General features: G+C 39.9%; 1 protein-coding gene across 1 annotated transcript in view; it reads right to left on the bottom strand.

Annotated features, from left to right (window-relative positions):
* Positions 1-21,229, bottom strand: part of CLNK (cytokine dependent hematopoietic cell linker) — a gene marked incomplete at its 5' end in the record, with an annotated part of 116,215 nt that overhangs the window by 10,228 nt on the left and 84,758 nt on the right. Inside the window, 3 exons of the mRNA XM_082391594.1 lie at positions 6,844-6,999; positions 11,328-11,405; positions 15,748-15,881. Of these exons, the coding sequence (XP_082247720.1) occupies positions 6,844-6,999; positions 11,328-11,405; positions 15,748-15,881 (368 nt within the window). The remainder of the gene's footprint in view (positions 1-6,843; positions 7,000-11,327; positions 11,406-15,747; positions 15,882-21,229) is intronic.

Raw genomic sequence — 21,229 nt, 5'->3', positions numbered from 1 at the left:
AAAGCCCGTGCGCAGCAACGAAGACCCAAGGCGGCCAAGAATAAAATAAATAAATTAAAAAAAAAAAAAAAAAGAATACTGATGACCACAGGGCTCCTGGTAGTTCTTGGCCAATTGAGGTTCCTTCCCTGGGCTTCTTGTGAAATAATGAGGTGACAGTGAATCATTACACTTTTATGTTTCTAGACATGTACAGATAAAGTGCTGGGGTGATTTAATGGAAAGTAAGATGATTTCAAGTGTAGGGGAATCAGGAAGTACTTTGTGGAAGATACAGACTTGAAATGGGCTACACATTCTGGGTGAGCCAAGTGGACAAGGTGAGTTTAAAGATACTAAGAGCAGAGGAAGACGAGTGTACAAAGACAGGTGCTGAGAACATGTGGGCACAGATAGGAATTCTGATGAGTTTGGCTGAGTTCTTGAAAGGGGCTATTGGGAGATGATCAGGAAGAAAGAGCTTGCACGACCTGCCTTTTGTAACTTAGGGCAACATTGTGAAGTGAACAGGGAGGGAAGAACAGACCTTCCCTGAAGAGCCAAGGAAACTGCAGCTCAGAGTGAAGAGTGACTTGCTCAGAGGTTACACAGCCAGAGGGCAGGACCAGGAACGCGATCTGGTTTTTCTAGACGTGTATCAGTTTCTTCCTTGATGCAACTTTGCTTATGGCTTGTGAACCCACTGTTCCAACAGAGCAGTGTCCAGATGGTGCAGCCTGAAGGAGGGAGCTGCACTGGGGACGACTTTGATCTCTTTAGTTTTGTACATCCGCCCTCTGCCCAGCACAGAAATGCTTGCAAGCCTGAGGGATACTCAAGAGGGAATGAGATTGTCAAAGTCCATGTCCTCATGGAGATTCATGCATTGCATTCAGGCGGGGGCAGACAGAAAGTAATTCCCTATCCAGATAGATCATTTCATTTAGGGTTAATTTGCTGTGGAAATAATCAACCTGGGGCTCGATAACCTCATACAGTCCTCCCAGGGCCTTCTCTGACCTTGACCAGTCCCTGGATCCGTTCCACTCCTGTTCTTCCTGGGAACTGAGTCAACAAACCTCCACCTTCCCCCTTATGCTCATTGAGTTGGTTTTGTCTTTTCATCTGGAAAGAGTCCTGATTAAATCTGTAAGTAACTTGCCCCTCTGAGCCTGTTACTGGATCTGTGGCAGAGTTTTCAATGAGATAACCTATCTGACCACCCCTAGTAAGTACACAATCAATACTAGTCTCTACCTGATGCTAAGGTAAGGTGGTTGTCCAGCAGGGACAGTAATTGTTCTGCTACAGTAGTTGTAAGTGGAGGGCTGTGGAGCCCAAATGCCTGAGTTCCAAGCAGGGCTTTCCCACACCCACTAGCGGTGTGTCCTTGGGCAAGTTTCTTACACTCTCTGTCTCAGTTTCTCTCTCTAGGAACAGTGATGGTAATATTAGGACCTACCTCTGAGGGTCATTGTGAGGGTTAATTGAGTTGACATACACAGCATTTAGAAGGGAACTCTTTCTGCAGTGAGTGCTCAGTAAATGCCAGTCTTTGCTATGACCTCCTCCCTTCCAAGTTTGCCAAGAACATGATGAAAGAGCCATGAAATCACCGTAGAAGTTTATAGACTCTCATTGTAAGCCTTTAGGAAGAAAGGAAGGACATTTTTGTATTTCATTTCTAGTCATAAATTAGGGACAGAATTTTCTTTCTCTTTCTTCATACTTGAAACAAAAAATAATTTATGATAAGAGATTTTCCATGCAGAACTCTTCTACAAAATTGGGTAACCCACATGGCACAAAGGAAATTCTCTTTCCTGGGATTAATCTTTAGAGGGAAAAAGATTAATCTTGCTTTGTAATCTCACTCCTGTTTTCTTTAGGATGGTCCCAAAATAGGGAACTCAATACTAATTATTTATAATTACTGCAGGGATGATATTTTATATGAAAGTGTAATTTTAACAAGTAGTAGGAAGCAAGCAAGGAAGGGATAAATAAGTTATTCTGTCATTTCTTATTACTGACTCCTAGTGAGAGGCTAACAACTGGCATATTACCCTAAAGATAATTTTTAAAAAAGATTATAATTAAGCTCTTACTTTTATATTAAATTCTTTTTTTCAGGAGGACAGCAAATACCATCCTAATATTAGATCTTAAAATTCGTTTAAACCTTTGTGATTGCCCTAAATACCAACCATAGGCAATGTTTCACTGCCAGAAAGGTTAATCAGTCTGTTTGGATACACACATGGGAGTGAAAGAAGACAAGAGAAAAAGAGGAAGATAGAGAGGTGCAAAGAGAGAAGGAGGAGAGAGAAGCAGACCAGGGAAGTGAGAAATAAACTCATTGGTTAATTGTCTCTGTTTCCTAGTCTTTGAACTTGAATTTATAAACTAAACGTCTATCATAATTTTCAGCAACTTATCACAAACATGTGCAGGACAAGGAAAGGTCCGATTAAAATTGCTCGCTTTTACTAGACTCCACAGAAATGTTGACAAATGTGATTTCTAAAACTTGGCAGCAGGTAAAGCTCTGCAGGTTATTAACAAGCAGTGCCCCGCTGCCTGATCCAGGGCCGCCAGTGTTCTACCAGGTGATAAATAGGTGCATGCATAGATGGGCACAGATTAACAGAGTATCCCCTGGATGGCAGGGACTCTGCTTTACTCTGCTGTGTGTCCTCAGAATGAAGCATTGAATCTAGCATAATGTAGGCATAAAATTAAGGCTTGGCCCCAAAACTGAACAAATGAGAGACCCGGGCTGAAAGGTGGCCTCCAAAAGATATCCCATGTCCTAATCCCTGGAAGCTGTGAATGTGACCTTCTAAGCAAAAGAGTGAATATTACTTTACATGGCAAAGTTGGGATTACATTAAGGATCTTGAGAGGAAGGTCTTGAGAGAGGGGCTGATCCTAGGTTATCTCTAAAAGCAACCACCTGAATCCTCATAAGATAGAAATGGAGGGAGATTCGCATGGAGAAGAGGAGGAGGCGTGTGACCTCGGAGGCAGAGATCAGAGTGATATGGCCACAAGCCAAGAAAGCCACAGTTTGCCGACAGCCACCGGAAGCTGGAAGAGGCCGGATCTTCCCCCAGAGCCTCCAGAAGAAGGGTGGTCTGTCAACACCTTGATTTCAGATTTCTAGACTCCAGAACTTCAAAAGAATACATATTTATTGTTTTAAGCTACCAATTTTGTGGTATTTTGTTACAGCAATCCCAGAAAACTAATATACTGCGTGCTCCCTGAATCTAAATTCAGACATGAGTTTCTAGCCACATGGCTAGCAGAATGACCCAAATTTATAATATACAGCAAAATGGACCTTCCCAGGCTCATTCTTTGCAGGTATATGTGGATTTGCTGGCCTTCTGTGCTTGTGACAGGTGTCGACAAGCTGCGCCTTCCCAGGGGACCCGTCCAGGTTTCTCCTGCAACTCTCATGGCTCCATGTGAGCTTTTCATCTGTGTCCGGGACACACAGACCCAGTGAAAGGGCTTTAGGGTATCATTTAAGAGAGAAATGATACTTAGCACCTGCCTCTATGTATCTGGCACTCTCTTTACAGCATCTCCTCTTACACTCAGAATACCTCCCTTGGAATAGGTGTCACTGCATTGTATGTGGGGATAAAGTCTAAAGCTTGAAAGACAATCAAAAAGCCACAGGAAATCAAAATTATGCTTGAAAACCTTGTGCCTCATTAACATTTCTCCTGCAGAGTTGGACTAAGATGCTACTTCTTTATTCAAACACCAGATGAAGTAGCTAGTACCTGGCTTGCATTTAGCAGAGCCTTGCTGTAGCAAATTCTTTATCTTTTCTTAGAGATGGGAGATTCTTCCTCAGCAAGGCAAAGGGCTCGAACTGTGAAGGGTGTGCAGGAACTGAGAACAATCTAGATCATCCTCCTCTTATACCAGGGTATGGCTCGTTCAGAAAAGAGGCAGGAAGAACTACCTGTAAATTGTGATTTTCCACCCAGGGGCTGGCACACAGTAAACTCCATGGAAGTCTTAGCTTTTTTTCAGCTGAAGTTCTGGGCTGTTTTCAAATGGGCTGGGGATCATTTGCATTTGCTATGCTGCTATCTGAGACTATGTGAGAAAGTCAGTATTTTTGCAGACTATATTGAACCCCAGCTTTGGCATGTACTAGCTGTGGCTGTGGGCCAGTTACTTCACATTTCTGTGCCTCAATTTCACCGTCTGTTAAATGGAGGTATCCACAGCACCTACCTCACAGGGTTGCTATGGGATTAAACCGATCAAGTTAATTAATAATTGTTAACTGCACAGAATAGTGCCTGTGCATAATAAACGTATGTAAGTGTTAAATAAACACATGAAAAGGAGACTCTTGCTTGGGGGTTGCATGAGAGGAGAAAATTCCATAATAACACAAAAAGTGTTAAAATAGGCATTTGAATTTTTTTTTTTTAGGTTATATAAATGAAAATTTATTTAGATTGAGAAAAAAACTCAAAATATTACAAGGTTTTTGGCCTAAAAATACTACAAATATAAAAATCTAGGAAAATGATATGTCTATTTTATTTTTTTAATTTTTATTTTTCAATCGAAGTATAGTTGATTTACAATGTTCCAGGTGTACAGCACAGTGATTCAATTATACATAGGCATTTGAATTCTTAAGGGGTCCTTGGTGACAATAATTAGAGCAGCTCACCTGAAAGCTGGTGGTCTAATCCAGGGGCTGTCATTATGACAACCTGCTGAGGCCTGCAGTGAACTGGCTGGCAATCTGATTCAACACTATTAGGAAGTTATCACAGGGTCGCTGTTTCTTCTCTTTCATAAGCAGACCAAAGCATGGCTTGTTGGGAAAAAAGCTTTTTGGTTTTTTTTTTAATGAGAACGTCTATGAGCTGAAAGGAAATACAGAAGGATAAAGGGATACTGAGCTGGAAATTCCATTAGCCATAGGTACCTGGACCTACGGGAACCATGCTTTAGTTATTGCCATGACTCGTGATAATAATGAAAAAAATCATAACTAACATTTACTGATATGTCAATAATCAGTGTTCTGAGTGTTTTACATTCATTAACTCACTAATCCTCATCACAAAAGAAAAAATTGGCTACTTCTCTTTTTAGTTTTGCTGTAACCCTTTCTTACTGTGGCAATATTTGACAGATTTATGTATTAATCTATTTATTCACTCATGTTCTCCTTTATGCCAAAACTTTCCCAGGCTAGAGCAAATGCTGGTGAACTGATCCCATGGTAGGTAGCCTGGTGGGTGCTGACCACACCTCTCCAGCCACATATGAGTCTCAGAAAAGGACTCTGGGTCAGACCCTGGGTTTAAGCTGGAATCTTCACACACGTGCCTTCGTGAAGCATTTTGGTAGCCCTGGCAATAGTCCTTATTTTGATATCTATTGAAGAACAATAGATATTTGTGTGACAGTTCTGGTTTCATACTGTACCAGTTTTCTTGGGACTCCATAATAAAGTACCACTGACCGGGGTGAGGGTAGAGGGACTTAAATGACAGAAATTCATTTTCTCACAGATCTGGAGGCCAGAAGTCCAAGATCAAGGTGTCAGCAGGGTTGGTTTCTTCTGAGTCCTCTCTCCTTGGCTTGTAAATGGCCATTTTCTCCCTGTGACTTCACATCTGTGTGTGTCTGTGTCCTAATCTCCACTTCTCATAAGGGCACTACTCATATTGGATCAGGGCCCACCCTAGTGACCTCACTTTACCTTAGTCACCTCTTTAAAGACCCTATCTCCAAATACGGTCACATTCTGAGGTGCTGAGGGTTAGAATTTTCACATAGGAATTTGGGAGGGGGACACAGTTCAGCCCATAATATATACCAACAGATAAAATTGAGGTCTGGAGATGCTAAATGAGAATCACTGAATTATAGAAGTCTAGACTTGAAAAGAACATTTACAGTTGAAGAAATTAAAGCTCAGAGAAGTTAAGTGACTGGCCTGAGCTCACATACTTAGTAAATGGTGACAGAACTTGAACTCTGCCTTTCCCTCCCTCCCTTTTTCCCTTCCCTCCTTCCTCCCTCCCTCCCTCCCTTCCTAACTTCCTTCCTTCCTTCCTAGAAGAATTGAAAGACCAGCCTCTGTTTGCCCTCTTACTACCTGTGCATCTCTAGCCGTTTACTTAGTTTTCCAAGCCTCAGTTTCCCTACATCTAAGATAGGAATGACCATTATATCGAAGAATTGTTGAGGGTTAAAATAAGATAATGCAGACAGACCAAGCCTAGCATAAACACAGCAAAAATCAATCTCCTTTCCCTTTTCTCTCTGATTTATTTATGCAGTTATTAATGAATGCTTTAATTGAGTCATTCTTTCACCTAGCCACCTGTTAGCAGATGTGTACCAAGCACAGGCATGATCAGTGTAGCACTGGATGCTGTGATCGAGGTCACATTCAATGTAGGGACACACACCTACCTAATGCCAACAGACGTCGTCAGAAATGGCTGCAGTGGGAGTTCAGCGATGGGGGGGGAAGGAGTGTGGCATTAACGTGGGGCTCAGTGGACGCTTTCTGGCAGGCAGAATGTAGATGTGTCTTACAGAATGAGTTTTCTTTAACGGGCAAAGCAGGATAGAGGGTGCATGGAAGGGTCAGGATTGGCTGCCAGCCCCATGAGCTAAGACATGAGCGGGAATGCTTGTGGAAGGGGCTGGAAGGGTTAGATTACATTCTGCACCTCCAGGGCGGCTCTTTTCTCCGATGCTGCAGTCATGGGGATATGGAGGTGACTCGGCCAGCATCCCCTAGGTCTCCCGTGTTGTTGTCCTTAGCCTGGAAAAGGGAAGTCATTGGGTTATACCCACCTTGTCTCCTCTGAGCCCTGTCCCCAGGGCAAACTGCTGATTCCTCTCCAGGAAGCGGATTTTCACATTGTAGACTTTGTTCCCATAAAACACCACCAACACATAGGGCTCCGCCCTGGATTTTGTGGAACAGTCTCGGACCAAGAAGGTGCCATCCTGAAGCAAAAGGAAGAACGATGATCTTCTCAGGCATCAGAATCAGAATCCAACCTCCCAACTGTGGCAGCAGTGAAGCTTGTACGCCTGAGATTCCCAAATGGCTTTAGTTTTTGGCAAACCAGTCCTTTATTCAGTTTAATTCAGTAAGTATTTATTGAGGGTTAGTTTGTCTAAGGGTTCTTATTTTCTGAGAAGTGCACCAGTCAGATTACAACACTCCCTACTTCAAAATCTTCCAATATCTCCTGCTGTCCTCAGCGCCATGCCTACAACCGTAGCGTGATGTTCAAGGATCGATGCACCAGCATCTCCTGTGGTTTTATCTCTGTCACTCCTGCAGTCTCCAGCCCCTGGATGATGGCACCAGTCAAGCCACCATTTCCCAGGGGCACCATCTTGCTTTTGGGTTCCCAGCTTTTGCACAACCCACCCCCTCTGCATGGAATAGCCATCTCCTTCCCTCCTTGCGGGTGCTTCCCTCCATCTGCCAATGTTCACATTTCCTGTTCTGTTGATGTTCAGGTTATTATCCTAGAGGCAGTGGGAGCCACCGCAGGCTTTGAGCAGGAGAGGCTTTGAGCATTATAAGTTGGTCCTCTGCATGGGGAGATGTCAATATAGGACTAGGGTCCCCAAAACAGATGTGGGGCTTCAAAGTCACTGGTGTCAAAATGAGTGAAGAGACTGTATGAAGGAGAAGAAAATATAGCCTGAGGTGAGGTGAAAGGATGTTCAGGGCAAGGAAGAAGAGACAGGAAATGTTCTAAGGAGATGTCTCAAAGATAGACAGAAACCCAGAAGCTTCAGTGTCATAGAAGTGGAGGGGGGGAGAGCGAGGGTTTCCAAAAGAAGGTCAGCAGTATGAAATAGTCTGAGGGCTGTGAATAGGCCAACTATAAATATAATATAAAATAATCAGGCACACCCTGGAGAGTAGCTTAGGATGAAGGTCTGGTCGTAAAAGGCTAAGAAATGGAGAAATCCTCCTGAACATACACACACGTACAAGGCTTAGTTTTGTGATTACATTGTGTCATTTATATGATGAAAAATACTGAAAAATCTGTAACTGTAATTACATAGATTCTTGTGTAGGTGGTTATAAATAATCTATAAAGAATAAATCTAATTAGGTATGTGTGGTGCTTACTATCTATTCTTTATATAGATAGGTATTATATATGATAATTTATATTTATAATAACTGTTATATATATTATCTCCTGTATAGAATATATTTCATATCTATATGTTTATATATATCTATAACTAATATTTATAGATATGTGTACATATATAATAATGATTATAATGCTGTATAACAATACTATAAGTATATTAAATTTATAAATAATACTATAAAACTACAGTGATGCCATGATGATACTGGTCGCCAAGGTTTACTGAAAACTGCTCTCAAGATGCCATGCACTTTACACACATTTCATTTGATCCTTACATAAAATTTGGGGAGGTATTTTATCCCCATTTTACAGGTAAGGGAATTAGGGCCTAATTGTCTAAGTGGATCCCCTCACACATCACAGCTAATCAATGGAATACCTGAAAGTCAAGGTGAAATTCTTGCTATAAATATACCAACCTCCAAGTACATAAAGTGGGTTCAAGGAATTTTCTGGAACCTGTTCTGCCAAAAACATTCAGCTGTAATTAAAGCCTTAAGACTCAAGCACATTCTTTTTTTAAAAAAATTCTTTTCCGTTATGGTTTATCACAGGATATTGAATGTAGTTCTCTGTGCTATACAGTAGGACCTAGTTGTTTATCTACTCTATACATAAAAGCTTACATCTGTTAACCCCAACCTCCCACTCCATCCCTCTTCCATCCCCCTCCCCCTTAGCAACCACCAGTCTGTTCTCTATGTCCCTGAGTCTGTTTCTGTTTCATAGATAGGTTCTTTTGTGTCAATGTGTATAACTGAATCACTTTGCTGTACAGCCGCAATGAACACAACATTGTAAATCAACTGTACTCCAATAAGAAAAAAAAAATTAAAAAAAAGAAAGACTCAAACACAGAACATTGCCGAAGATCACAAAGGGAGAGGAGGCCAAGACATGTGGCCAGTTTTGGGGGTTTATCATCTTAGACTCTGCAATGAGTTTGTCACAATGAATCTGGGCAATCCTGCAATTTGAATTAAATTATCTTACATAAATGGGAAACACGTTTTGACAAAACTAACTGAGACAAACAAAATAGGAAAATATGAAGTCATTCAACTGAGTTTCTGTTTTCTCAGTGCTTTTTGGGAGGAAGCAGAAACAGGCACAGAGAAGGGGGCAAGGGAGCATTGAGAGCGCCCAGACATAGCTGGAAGGACATTATGTGGCTTGTACATTGCCCTTCTAGTACTGTCCACACAGGGGCTCCTGGAAGCAGGTCTTCTAAGAGCTATTTTCCCTTGGGAAAGAGGCTAAGAGAGCGTGACCGCTGATTAGCCAAGAAGAGGCAGGGTCGGAGCTGGCACCACTGTGCCACCATTAGACCCAGCAGAGGTCAGCTGTGCATGAGATTCCCTGGGGAGAGGGAAGGGAGGGTGCTCCAGGCAAGGCACCACCCAGCCACCTATGACCCCCCCTTCCAGAATGTAAAGAACTCTAGAGGCTACTAGAGGCAGCTGTGATTTTGTGAAAAGAGCACTGATCTTGAATATAGATTCTGCCACTTTCTCTACCTTGTAATTGAAACCTTAGCATCGGTTTCCTTATCTAGAGAATGACATAGTTTCATTAATTCCTAATATGTTCAAGATACTTTGTTAACAACTGTATTAATTTCCTACTGTTGCTATAACAAATTCCTATGAACTTAAAGGACTAAATCACAAATTTATTCTCTTACAATTCTGGGGGTTGAAGTCCAACATGGGTCTCACTAGGCTAAAATCAAGGTCTCAGCCAAGCTGTGTTCTTTCTAGAAACCCTAGGGGAAAATGCATTTCCTTGTTTTTTCCAGCTTCTAGAAGCCACCACTTGTGGCCCTCTATGTCTAACTCTGATACTGCTGCCTCTCTCTTATAAGGACCCTTGTGATTATATTAAACCCTCCCCAATAATCCAGAATAATCTCCCTATCTCAAGATTCCTAACTTAATCCCACCTGCAAATTCCTTTTCCAAATAAGGTGACATAGTCACAGGTATTGGGGATTAGAATGTGGATATATCATGGTAGGGGGAGCATTATTCTGTTTACCATAGTAACTTACATATAATTTATCTTATTTAATTTTTAATATTAATTCTGAAAGCTAGGTTTTATTAAAATTTATTGAGGACCTATCATTTATTCACCCATCCACTAATTAACTAACTCATTCATTTTTGTATTTCCTCATTCAGCAATGACCATTGTATTGCTTAGTTGAGGATAGGTTTTGGTGTTGCATCAGTCTTGAGAGCCTTTCTACCACTCCTAAATAATCTAGTATAGTTCTCTGCACATAGTAGAGTAGTTGCTTAATAACTATTTTCTATTTGTGATGATGATTGTAGTAGTCATTTGCTCTGATCACAAATATCCCAGGTTTTCTCTTTTTTTGGTCACATGTAGCTTTGCACTTTTTCACCCTCTTTGAAGTTAGGTCTGGTCATGGGACTTACTCTGGCCAATGAAATGTGAGCAAAGATGCAGCATGTTAAATTTGAGAAGATGTGTTGAGAGGCAGTATGTGATTGGTGTGAGCATACATTGAGATGGAGCCTCTAGCAGTCTGGGTCTACCCACCCAAACCGGTCTTGAGCATGGAGCTCAAACAAAAAATAAAGTTCTGTTATGGTAAGCAACTGAGATCTCAGGGCTGTTTGTTACTACAGCATAACCTATCACATATTGACTATTACAGCATTCATGATCCCTGCTCCTTTCCTGAAGAAGTGAGACATAAAAACCCAACTGTACCTTGGGCAGACCTCTAGGAAGGAGATGAAACTTGAACAAAGCAGAAGGAAGGCACCTTCCATTGCAACCTCCATTTATACCCCAGCTTCCACATTTGATCTCCAAAATAGTTCCTTAGGGTTGATCTTACTGTTTTCATTTAACAAAGAAAGAAATCTGCATTTACAGATATGTAGGTACTTGAGAAAGTCACGCAGCTGATAAGTGATACAACCAAGTGTCAAATCTAAAACTCTGTTTGAAAGCCCACTTTCAACGACAACCTCCCCAGCACTGAGAAATACAGGGTGAGGCAGGAACTACATCAAAGCGCACTGCTTGTTACATCCTGTGACCTATGGGCAGAAAACCATAGGATGACTACAGAAACAATGTGATGGGCCCTGGAGAAGCCATTACCTTGTTCTCCTTCATCAATGCCTCTTCCACTGCCTGGCGACTGTATTCTCCAATGTACCATTCGTTGTGCCGGACATCCTGCAGTACGGGTTTAAATGATGAATATTTTAGGGTCAAAGGAAAGGATTAATTATTAATTAAAATTTGTTTTTATTCCACTAGTGCCAAATCACAGTTGGATTTATGGTAGATATGCAGTATAAAATTTCTGTCCCTGGATCTTGAGATAGACACAGAAAAAGTAATGGCAGCTTAGGAATTATGAAATTGGCATGACAAGATCTCTCTGTCATTGAAAGTAACCAGAAATGTCACTCCATCTACTGAGAAAGGTGCTTTGGCACCAAACTTAAAACAGATAATAAACCCTTTATCTGTCAATGCTGTCTGAACCTGTACCTGCTGAAGCTTATTGAGGTGGAATATATATAGTTTATGATCCCTATGAGGCCCTAGGCACCATAGAAACAGCAGGGGAGGGGAAGACAGGTACAGATTGAGAGCATCTTTATGCCAATTGCCTAAAGTCCCATGTGGCAGTACTGGGATTTGAACCCTAGTCTGTCTGGCTTTCTCCTTGTGCCATACTACCTTATTTATACTAATTTATTTCTTTTGATTGTAAAATCCACATAACAGAGAGAAGGAAGGGCAGTCAGAGATGCACCATGGATCTGCAATTCCTTTGCCGAGTCCCAAGGATAATAATATTAAATAATCCTTTGCATGAGTCCAACGTCTCCAAGGACATCCCTCATTCATTATCCCAGTTCATGCCTGCAAGAATCCTGTGAGGCAGGCATTGCCAGGACAGTGGGGGCTCAGGAAGTCAACTTCTGTTACATGTGGCAAGAACTAGGGATGTGACATCAGGTCTTTGGTCTCCCAAGGTACCTGGTCCTCCCAGCACAGACTTGATCTTTCCAATGATGGGTACACCAAGCACATGTGAGTGCCCCTGGGAAAGGCATGAGTTAGCTTCCCTCCCAACTCTCCAGCCTCACTTCTTCTCCCTCCCCCGCTCCCCAGTCTGAGGACAAGTCAGATGTGCTTGCTGTTGTCTGGACACACACAGCTTCAGGGCTTGGCATGAGCTAGCCCCGCTGCCTGGAATCCCTCCTCCTCCTCACTCTCCTCCCTGGCTCTGCCATTCTCTTCCATCAAGTTTGGGGGCAAAGTCACCTCTTATTTGAGGTCTTCTTTGGAATGAATTCCTTTACCTAGTCCCTACCCCTAGGGGAGGGTTGGTGCTGGAAGTTCCAGAGGCAGGACCTGTTCTACTCCAGCAAAGCCAGGTAACAGGCTCCAGAAACAAAGGGCATCTCTCTGCAGAACTGGGAGCTCTCTGAGCTGATAGTGGTCTGCTGCTTCTGGGGGGGGCCTCTCTGCCAGTCCCGGGGCTTGGCAGGGCTCAGTCATGGTGTGCTTCATCTACTCTGATTTTGTTTATTTGTTCAAGCTGGAAGACACTTAGAGATTTTATAACCCCGGAGTTCTCCAGGTGTGATCATGAGTGCTGGCTGGTGAGTTTAGGTGCTGCTCAAACACAGCATTAGATAACTCTGAATTACCTGGGGGGAGAAGTGGTTCCCTTTCAGTTCTCTTTTTAGCCCTTTGAATAATCCAAGAGGGATATTTCATTTTGGTGCTATTTTGTCCTTAATATCTCTCTGGTATTTCTAATCTCTCCTTATGCTGAGATTCATTAGCGAGTGATGGCATCCTGCTACAATTTTTTTTTTAACATCTTTATTGGAGGATAATTGCCTTACAATGGTGTGTTAGTTTCTGCTTTATAACGCAGTGAATCAGCTATACATATACATATATCCCCATATCTCTTCCCTCTTGCCTCTCCCTCCCTCCCACCCTCCCTATCCCACCCCTCCTGCTACAATTTAATAGCCTTGTTTTGTTTGAGCTACAATAAAATTTTTTTAAAAAATGTGATAAAATATACACATCATAAGATTTACCCCTTAACCATTTTCAATTGTACATAGAATGCAGTGGCACTGAGCACATGCACATTTCTTTGCAGTCACCATCACGATCCAGCTCTAAAATATTTTCATCATCCCAAACTGAAACTCTGTACACATTCAACAACAACTCCCATTATCTCCTCCCCTAGCCCCTTGTAACCACCATTCTACTTTCTGTCTCTATGAATTTACTTATTTTACCCTCATATAACTAGAATCGTATATTTGTCCTTTTGTGTCTGACTCATTTCACTTAGTATCATGTTTCTGAGGTTCATCTATGTTGTAGCACCTGTCAGAATTTCATTCTTTTTTACAGCTGAATAATGTTACTACATTTTCTTTATCCATTTATTTGTTGATGGACATTTGGGTTGTTTCTACCACTTGGCTATTGTAAGTAATGCTGCAGTCAAGATGGATGTACAAAAATCTGTTTGAGTCCCTGCTTTCATTTCTTTTGGGTATATACCTAGAAGTAGAATGCTGCAATTAGTTTTAAGATTACTTTCTGGGACTTCCCTGGTGGTGCAGTGGTTAAGAATCTGCTGCCAATGCAGGGGACACAGGTTCGATCCCTGGTCTGGGAGGATCCCACATGCCGCAGAGCAACTAAGCCTGTGTGCCACAACTACTGAGCCTGTGCTCTAGAGCCTGCGAGCCACAACTACAGAAGCTTGCGTGTCACAACTCCTGAAGCCCGTGTGCCTAAAGCCTGTGCTCCGCAACAAGAGAAGCCACCACAATGAGAAGCACGTGCACCGCAACAAAGAGTAGTCCCTGCTCACTGCAACTAGAGAAAGCCTGTGCGCAGCAACGAAGACCCAGCACAGCCCAAACTAAATAAATAAATAAAATAAATTAATTAAAAAAAAGATTACTTTCTATGTATGTAATACTGGTTTTCTATTTGGAGTAGTGATATAAAATGAAAAAAAGAGTTAACTTGAGTAAGTATAACATTATTATTGATAGTATGTGGATAGGCCACAGATCATAAAGGTGCATTCAAATAGTTGAAATCAGGGCAATCCTTATTTAGTGCAAGCCTCTCCCATGCTTGAGGAATCCAGGCTCTGGGAGGGATGTGACTTTAGGATAGACATCTAGTTAGGACCCTGGGATTCCAGCGCTTATGAAGGAGATGATGAGGAAAAGGAAACCAGGTATGTAAGAAGGGGCAACAAAAGAATTACGTACAAAACATTCCCCAAAGTCAAACTTAACAGTATGAGACTTCTTTTAGAATTAAGGTCAAAATTAATGTAAATATAAGGACAACCAATGGTGCTTGGGACACTATAGGGATTATGGGCAATTGACCACAGAGGTATTCTATGTGCTCTGCTTCTGCTTAAAATCTTTTGCAAGCTCTGTAGCAGAACCCTGAGCATACAAGGATATGGGATGGAGACCCAGAAGAAGCATGTCTTTTTGTGCCTTATTGTGAAAGACTTTAATAAGTAATGTTGCAAGGTGATTGAGGAAAGAGCATAGAATTTACAAAGAAAGTTTTATCCCTCCATATAGGTAAGTATAAGTGCAACATGGTCTGAGAAGAACTGATTGTAGGGATGGAGAATATTTTAGAAAGAGACCAGGAAATAAATGAAGGGCAAGCAAGAATCCATCTACTATCTATTTTCATCTCTCCCTGCTCTTTATGTCTCCTCTGGGGCAGAGACCATAACTTCTAGCAGGTTGTCTGGTATAGAATAAGTGCTCAATACATGCTTGTTAGACTGTTCAAATGAAATGAGCATACAATACGTGGATCTTTTGTTGGAAAAACAATTGCAATATGTAAATCCCAATCAATTCTAAGAGATTACTGAACAGTCAATAAATATAAAACAGTCCTAAATCTCTATTTTTTGGATTAATTTTAAAAAAACACTTTTAGAATCTGGAAATATGCAAGTTAAAGAATCTAGTGAAACATAATACAAAATGTTATATAGCAAAATACTTTAAAAAATATTAAACCCCAATAATACATAGCCAGAAGGGGAAAACTCAGATCCAGTCATAATGATCTCCTTTTAAGCACTGTTCAAGAAAGCTCTCTTGGGCTTCCCTGGTGGCGCAGTGGTTGAGAATCTGCTTGCTAATGCAGGGGACACGGGTTCGAGCCCTGGTCCGGGAAGATCCCACATGCCGCGGAGCAACTGGGCCCGTGAGCCACAACTACTGAGCCTGCGCGTCTGGAGCCTGTGCTCTGCAACAAGAGAGGCCGCGATAGTGAGAGGCCCGCGCACCGCGATGAAGAGTGGCCCCCGCTTGCCACAACTAGAGAAAGCCCTCGCACAGAAACGAAGACCCAACACAGCCAAAAATAAATAAATAAATAAAAATTAAAAAAAAAAAAAAAAAGAAAGCTCTCTTTAGATGCTAAGTTCATCTAGAAAAATATTGCAGAGAATTGTCTGTTTTACCTTTTCGTCAGACCTTGTGGGGAAAGGTTTCTTCCTGCTTGTGTTTTTACAACATAGCGAATTTTCCAGAGGGCCATAGCTGGCTGGAGACTGACATCTCTGAGGAGGATAGGACTGCATGCTTTCTTTATGATCTGGAAAAATAAATTCACATTTAACTATGATTGCGTTACAGTCTCAGACTGCGTCCCTCCGACAAGGAGCTGGAACCCATCACTGCCTCCCGTGTCTATGGCAACCTTGGTCTGTAACCCCATCATCTCACTCTGGACAGCAGTCTCCTCTAGGCTGTTCTCTTGCTTCAGCTTTTGCCCCTGTCTCTTTAGGGCATCCGGAGTCATCTTTTAAAAATGTAATTCTGACTTTGCCACCTCCCCGCCCCCAAGTACAAATCCTTCCATGATTTCCTTTACACCTGGAAGAAAATCCAAACGTTTCAACTTCTGTCAGTAAGGCCCCAGATAATCTTTCTCTTATTTCTTCATCCAGCCCCCATCCTCCACACTGTTTTGGCCATAATGAACTCTGCTCACTTTCTTTAACAAGCCAAGCTTGTTCCCAACTCAGAAAACACCGTTTTTTTAAATGTAAAAGAATAAACTTTTGTTTTAATGGAACATCATTTTTAACCTGAAAGAATGACTAACACAGCTATCATTATTCAGACTTGGGCAGTTGGCAGATACTTTAATAAAAATGAACAAGTAAGCCTGTCACTTCATGGAAAGCAACTGGTAGTATTTGTGGCCAATTTTAAAATTAGACTTTTCAAGTGCAAACTGGAATTTGGAAAAACTTGTATCTGCCACCGTGACTGAATAACATATCCACAGTTCGACTTTTCTGATGAGATTGGAGGTGTTACGTGCAAATGTGATTTAAAACAATATTATGTACTAAAATATGTTAACATAGAAAATATCTGCTCAGGTCTGTGAACCACTGTTTTCCAAGTGACTAATATATGATGCTACCAAATCATGCCTGTGTAAAAGATTCTTTAGAAGGGAAGATAGATCGATGGATTTTAAAGTAACAGAATACAAAAAGTTCATTGAAACACTTGTCCAGTTTTGATGTGGTATTTTCTCTATATACTTCAATAAAAATAACATTTCCACTGTGTCATTCCAGTAAACACTAATAAAAGATGAATTTCAAGAAATTAAGGCCACAAGGAAGGAGTGAGGTGTTAGAAGGAATACTTAAAAAAAGATATTTATAAATATATTAGTAATTTAAAGCAAGGATTAACTGTATACAAATTATAAGGCTTTGAGGGTATAAAAACAATATCAAAATAAAATATTAGACAGTAATAACATATAAAATGGAAAAAGGGTGATTAGTATGAAGGCAGAATCATAAGCTATTTAGCCTTAATTCAGTCTAGAAAACATAACCAAAGTTATAGTTCTGGTCAGTAGATTAATAAGAGCTTTGAAAAAAATGGAATAGTTATATTCACACAGTATATTTTTGAGGCAAAATACTAAATAAAACATTAACAAATATTTATATGCCAGTTATTGTAATGCAAGTTATATGTGTATTTATTCTGCTGTTTGTCATCAAAATGTCAAATTTCTCTGTAGGCTTACTAAGAAGAGCAAAGAATACTCCTGAAATATTGAAAGTTTTATTTCAAGGGTTCCAAGGATTGTGGCTTTTAATGAGGAGTCTAAGAATATAGGGAATTACATGTATCAAAATGTTTGTTTTAGAAAAGTGTTTGATCAATTAAAGTTGAAATTACATTCATCATAATAAGTTAATTTCACTCACCAATTTATGACTAAAAATAGGAATAATGCTAAAGACATCTCTGTCTTTTCAAATTTTATTTTATAAGGAAAAGAGCTCTACTTTCAAACACAGTACAGAATCCATACCATCAGAGCAAAATCATCCTAAGTTTGCTGTATTGTTGGGAAGAGGATATGAACTTCAGAGTTTTAAAATTCAAGCATGCTATTTATTTATTTAGCTAAACACTGAAGGTAAGCAATGGAAGAATAGAATTTGTATAACTTTCTAGAAAGAGAAAAAAAGAGGAGTAAAGAAGAAATGAATCCAATATATGGCAGGAAAAGAAAAAAAAAGTCAATAAAATTGGCAAATAGGAGGCACAACAAAATATAAAAATTGATCCAAAAATATTAGTAATTACAATAAATATCAACAGTGTAAGTTTAATACTTAAAAATCAGATGCAGATTGGTTTAAAAATTCCAGTTCTGTGCTAATTACTCGTCTGAAATATAATGACACAAAAGGATCACTAATGAAAGGACGGAGAACCATAGAACAGGCAAATCCTAATCAAGAGAAAACTAAAAGAGTTATTGAAATATTAAAAAAATGACTTTAACAACTTTATTTTAAATCATGGTGAATCAATACATAAAGACATTATTTAAATGGCTGTAACTATCTTTTCAACATGTATTGAAACAGTAAGAACATACTTGAGAGTAAAAAATAACCATTATCAACATTTCATATCAGTTTGTGTGGCATACATAATAGAGTTAAGTGATTATGAATTTTTCATGATATTGTGGCAACTGATTTAATATATTTCAACTCTGAGTGCCTTGCTTGAATATTTAAAAATCCTACTTGAAAAAGAATTTGGAAACAGCTATGTGAATCTGTAGTCTATTCAGAGAATGAGTTAAAGAAAACAAAACAAACAAACAAAAAAACAACTTTGCCATGCTATTTCCCCCGAAGGCCTGGATGGATTTTTGCTTAATAAATGAATGAAATTCCGAGTATGTAATCCCCTACAAGTATTTAATTGATTTTGTTCTTAAGTAATGGCAGTAATCTTTGGAAAGTTTTCTTTATATAAAACATTGCATTTGAGTTTTATAACTGCAAGAAATAGGACTGTCCTACTCAGAGAATGGAGGCTTACATTAATAAAGAGGTTGACACAGGGTAATTGGAAGAACAATGGAGAGAACAATGTGTAGGTGGGCAATAAAATTAGGGTAGCCTAATAAAAGCGGTATGGGTTGTAGAACCATACTGACATCAATATTTACTAATATTTGAAAATTCTCATGTATATAAAGCTTAGTACAGTGCCTAATCCATACTAGTCACTCAATAAATGCTACTGCTGTTAGTGTTATTAGAGAAACAGCTCTAGACGTTTCTTTTGAAACTTAGAATAAAACCATTGTGTTTTAAGCAGCTCTCCATACTTATTAGCAAATTTTAACCTTACTCTTACATAAAATTTAAAAAATAATTTTCTAGGTAAAGAGCCATATATTTCAAAGAACATTTATAAAATGCAGATAGAAAGGAAAACATTAGTGAACAAAAACTAAAACAAACAAAAGAGAAAAGAAATCATCCACCACCCCAAATTTAGAGAGTAATGTTACTATTTTGGAGTACCACCAAACCCTTCTGGATTCTCTTCCAATATATCAAAATCATTTTCTTTTTGTCCTGAGATCCATCTACTTAGGCTCTTAATAGCTTAGCTTGAATTCATTTATCAGAGAATTGAGCAAAGTCTGTTTATCAAGTAGTAACTTAGCTATCAAGAGTAACTGAATATTTTCAAAATTTTTTCTCTTTTGTTAGGTAAGGATAATGATATCTACATTGACAGAGAAGTAGTCTTCATGAGTCTAAGTGAAGAGTACTGTCTCCCTCATCTGAAGCGTTCAACTTAAAACCAGTAAGCTTTAGTGAGCCCACTAGACTCAGAACTCCATGTGTGCCTGGATTGTGTGCTATTTTCTGTACATCTAATTTCTGCAAAGCACTGGTGACCCAAGGGTGAATTTTTACCCAGGAGAATGAACATCACTCAGTAAGCTGATGGCATCACTGAGTTCAAGCACTGGGTAGTTAAAGGATGGGGCTGTCTCTATTCTGTATGCTTAGGGCCCAGCCCAATGGGGCATAAACCATGAACTTGGTGGATATTTGTTTTTTTAAAAATATTTTTTAAAATTAATTTTTATTGGAGTATAGTTGATTTACAATTTGTGTTAGTTTCTGCTGTACAGCAAAGTGAGATATTTGTTGACTAAAAAAGGAATTAATGGTATTTGAAGGCACTGGAGGCCAAAACATTTCCTTCGTCCACCCCAGGCCGTTTCTTTAAGCAACCTGTTTTTTTAAAGATGAGTAGAGAACAATCTACATGACCCCAGTACTAATGATCCACTCCAGCCAGAGGGTACTTGACTGGACTCATGTCTTTGAAGACCGTCCCACTTCACTAACACTGCTGTTCCATTCTTTAATTGTTCTTTATTTTTAATTTGTGCAATATTTTCTTTTTAACATCTTTATTGGAGTATAATTGCTTTACAGTGTTGTGTTAGTTTCTGCTGTATAACAAAGTAAATCAACTATATGTATACATCTATCCCCATATCCCCTCCCTCTTCTGTCTCCCTCCCACCCTCCCAATCCCACCACTCTAGGTGGTCACAAAGCACCAAGCTGATCTCCCTGTGCTATGCAGCTGCTTCCCACTAGCTATCTATTTTACATATTGTAGTGTATATATGTCAATGCTACTTTCTCACTTCATCTCAGCTTACCCATCCCCCTCCCCGTGTCCTCAAGTCCACTCTCTACGTCTGTGTCTTTATTCCTGTCCTGCCCCTAGGTTCTTCAGAACCATTTTTTTTTTTTTTTTAGATTCCATAGATATGTATTAGCAGGAGGTATTTGTTTTTCTCTTCCTGACTTACTTCACTCTGTATGACAGACTCTAGGTCCATCCACCTCACTACAAATAACTCAATTTCCTTTCTTTTTATGGCTGAGTAATATTCCATTGTTTATATGTGCCACATCGTCTTTATCCATTCATCTATCGATGGACACTTAGGTTGCTTCCATGTCCTGGCTATTGTAAATAGTGCTGCAATGAACATTGTGGTACATGACTCTTTTTGAATTATGTTTTTCTCAGGGTATATGCCCAGTAGTGGGATTCCTGGGTCATATGGTAGTTCTATTTTTAGTTTTTTAAGGAACTTCCATACTGTTCTCCATAGTGGCTGTATCAATTTACATTCCCACCAACAGTGCAAGAGGGTTCCCTTTTCTCCACACCCTCTCGAGCATCTACTGTTTGTAGATATTTTGATGATGGCCATTCTGACCAGTGTGAGGTGATACCTCATTGTAGTTTTGATTTGCATTTCTCTAATGATTAGTGATGTTGAGCATCATTTCATGTGTTTGTTGACAATCTGTGTATCTTCTTTGGAGAAATGTCTATTTAGATCTTCTGCCCATTTTTGGATTGGGTTGTTTGTTCCTTTGATATTGAGCTGCATGTGCTGCTTGTATATTTTGGAGATTAATCCTTTGTCAGTCGCTTTGTTTGCAAATATTTTCTCCCATTCTGAGGGTTGTCTTTTCATCTTGTTTATGGTTTCCTTTGCTGTGCAAAAGCTTTTAAGTTTCAATAGGTCCCATTTGTTTATTTTTG

The sequence above is a fragment of the Balaenoptera borealis genome (assembly GCF_965194805.1).
Source record: "Balaenoptera borealis genome assembly, chromosome: 4".
NCBI lineage: Eukaryota > Metazoa > Chordata > Mammalia > Artiodactyla > Balaenopteridae > Balaenoptera > Balaenoptera borealis.
Note: the sequence above shows the minus strand (reverse complement) of the source record. Positions and strands in the feature narration are given on the sequence as shown.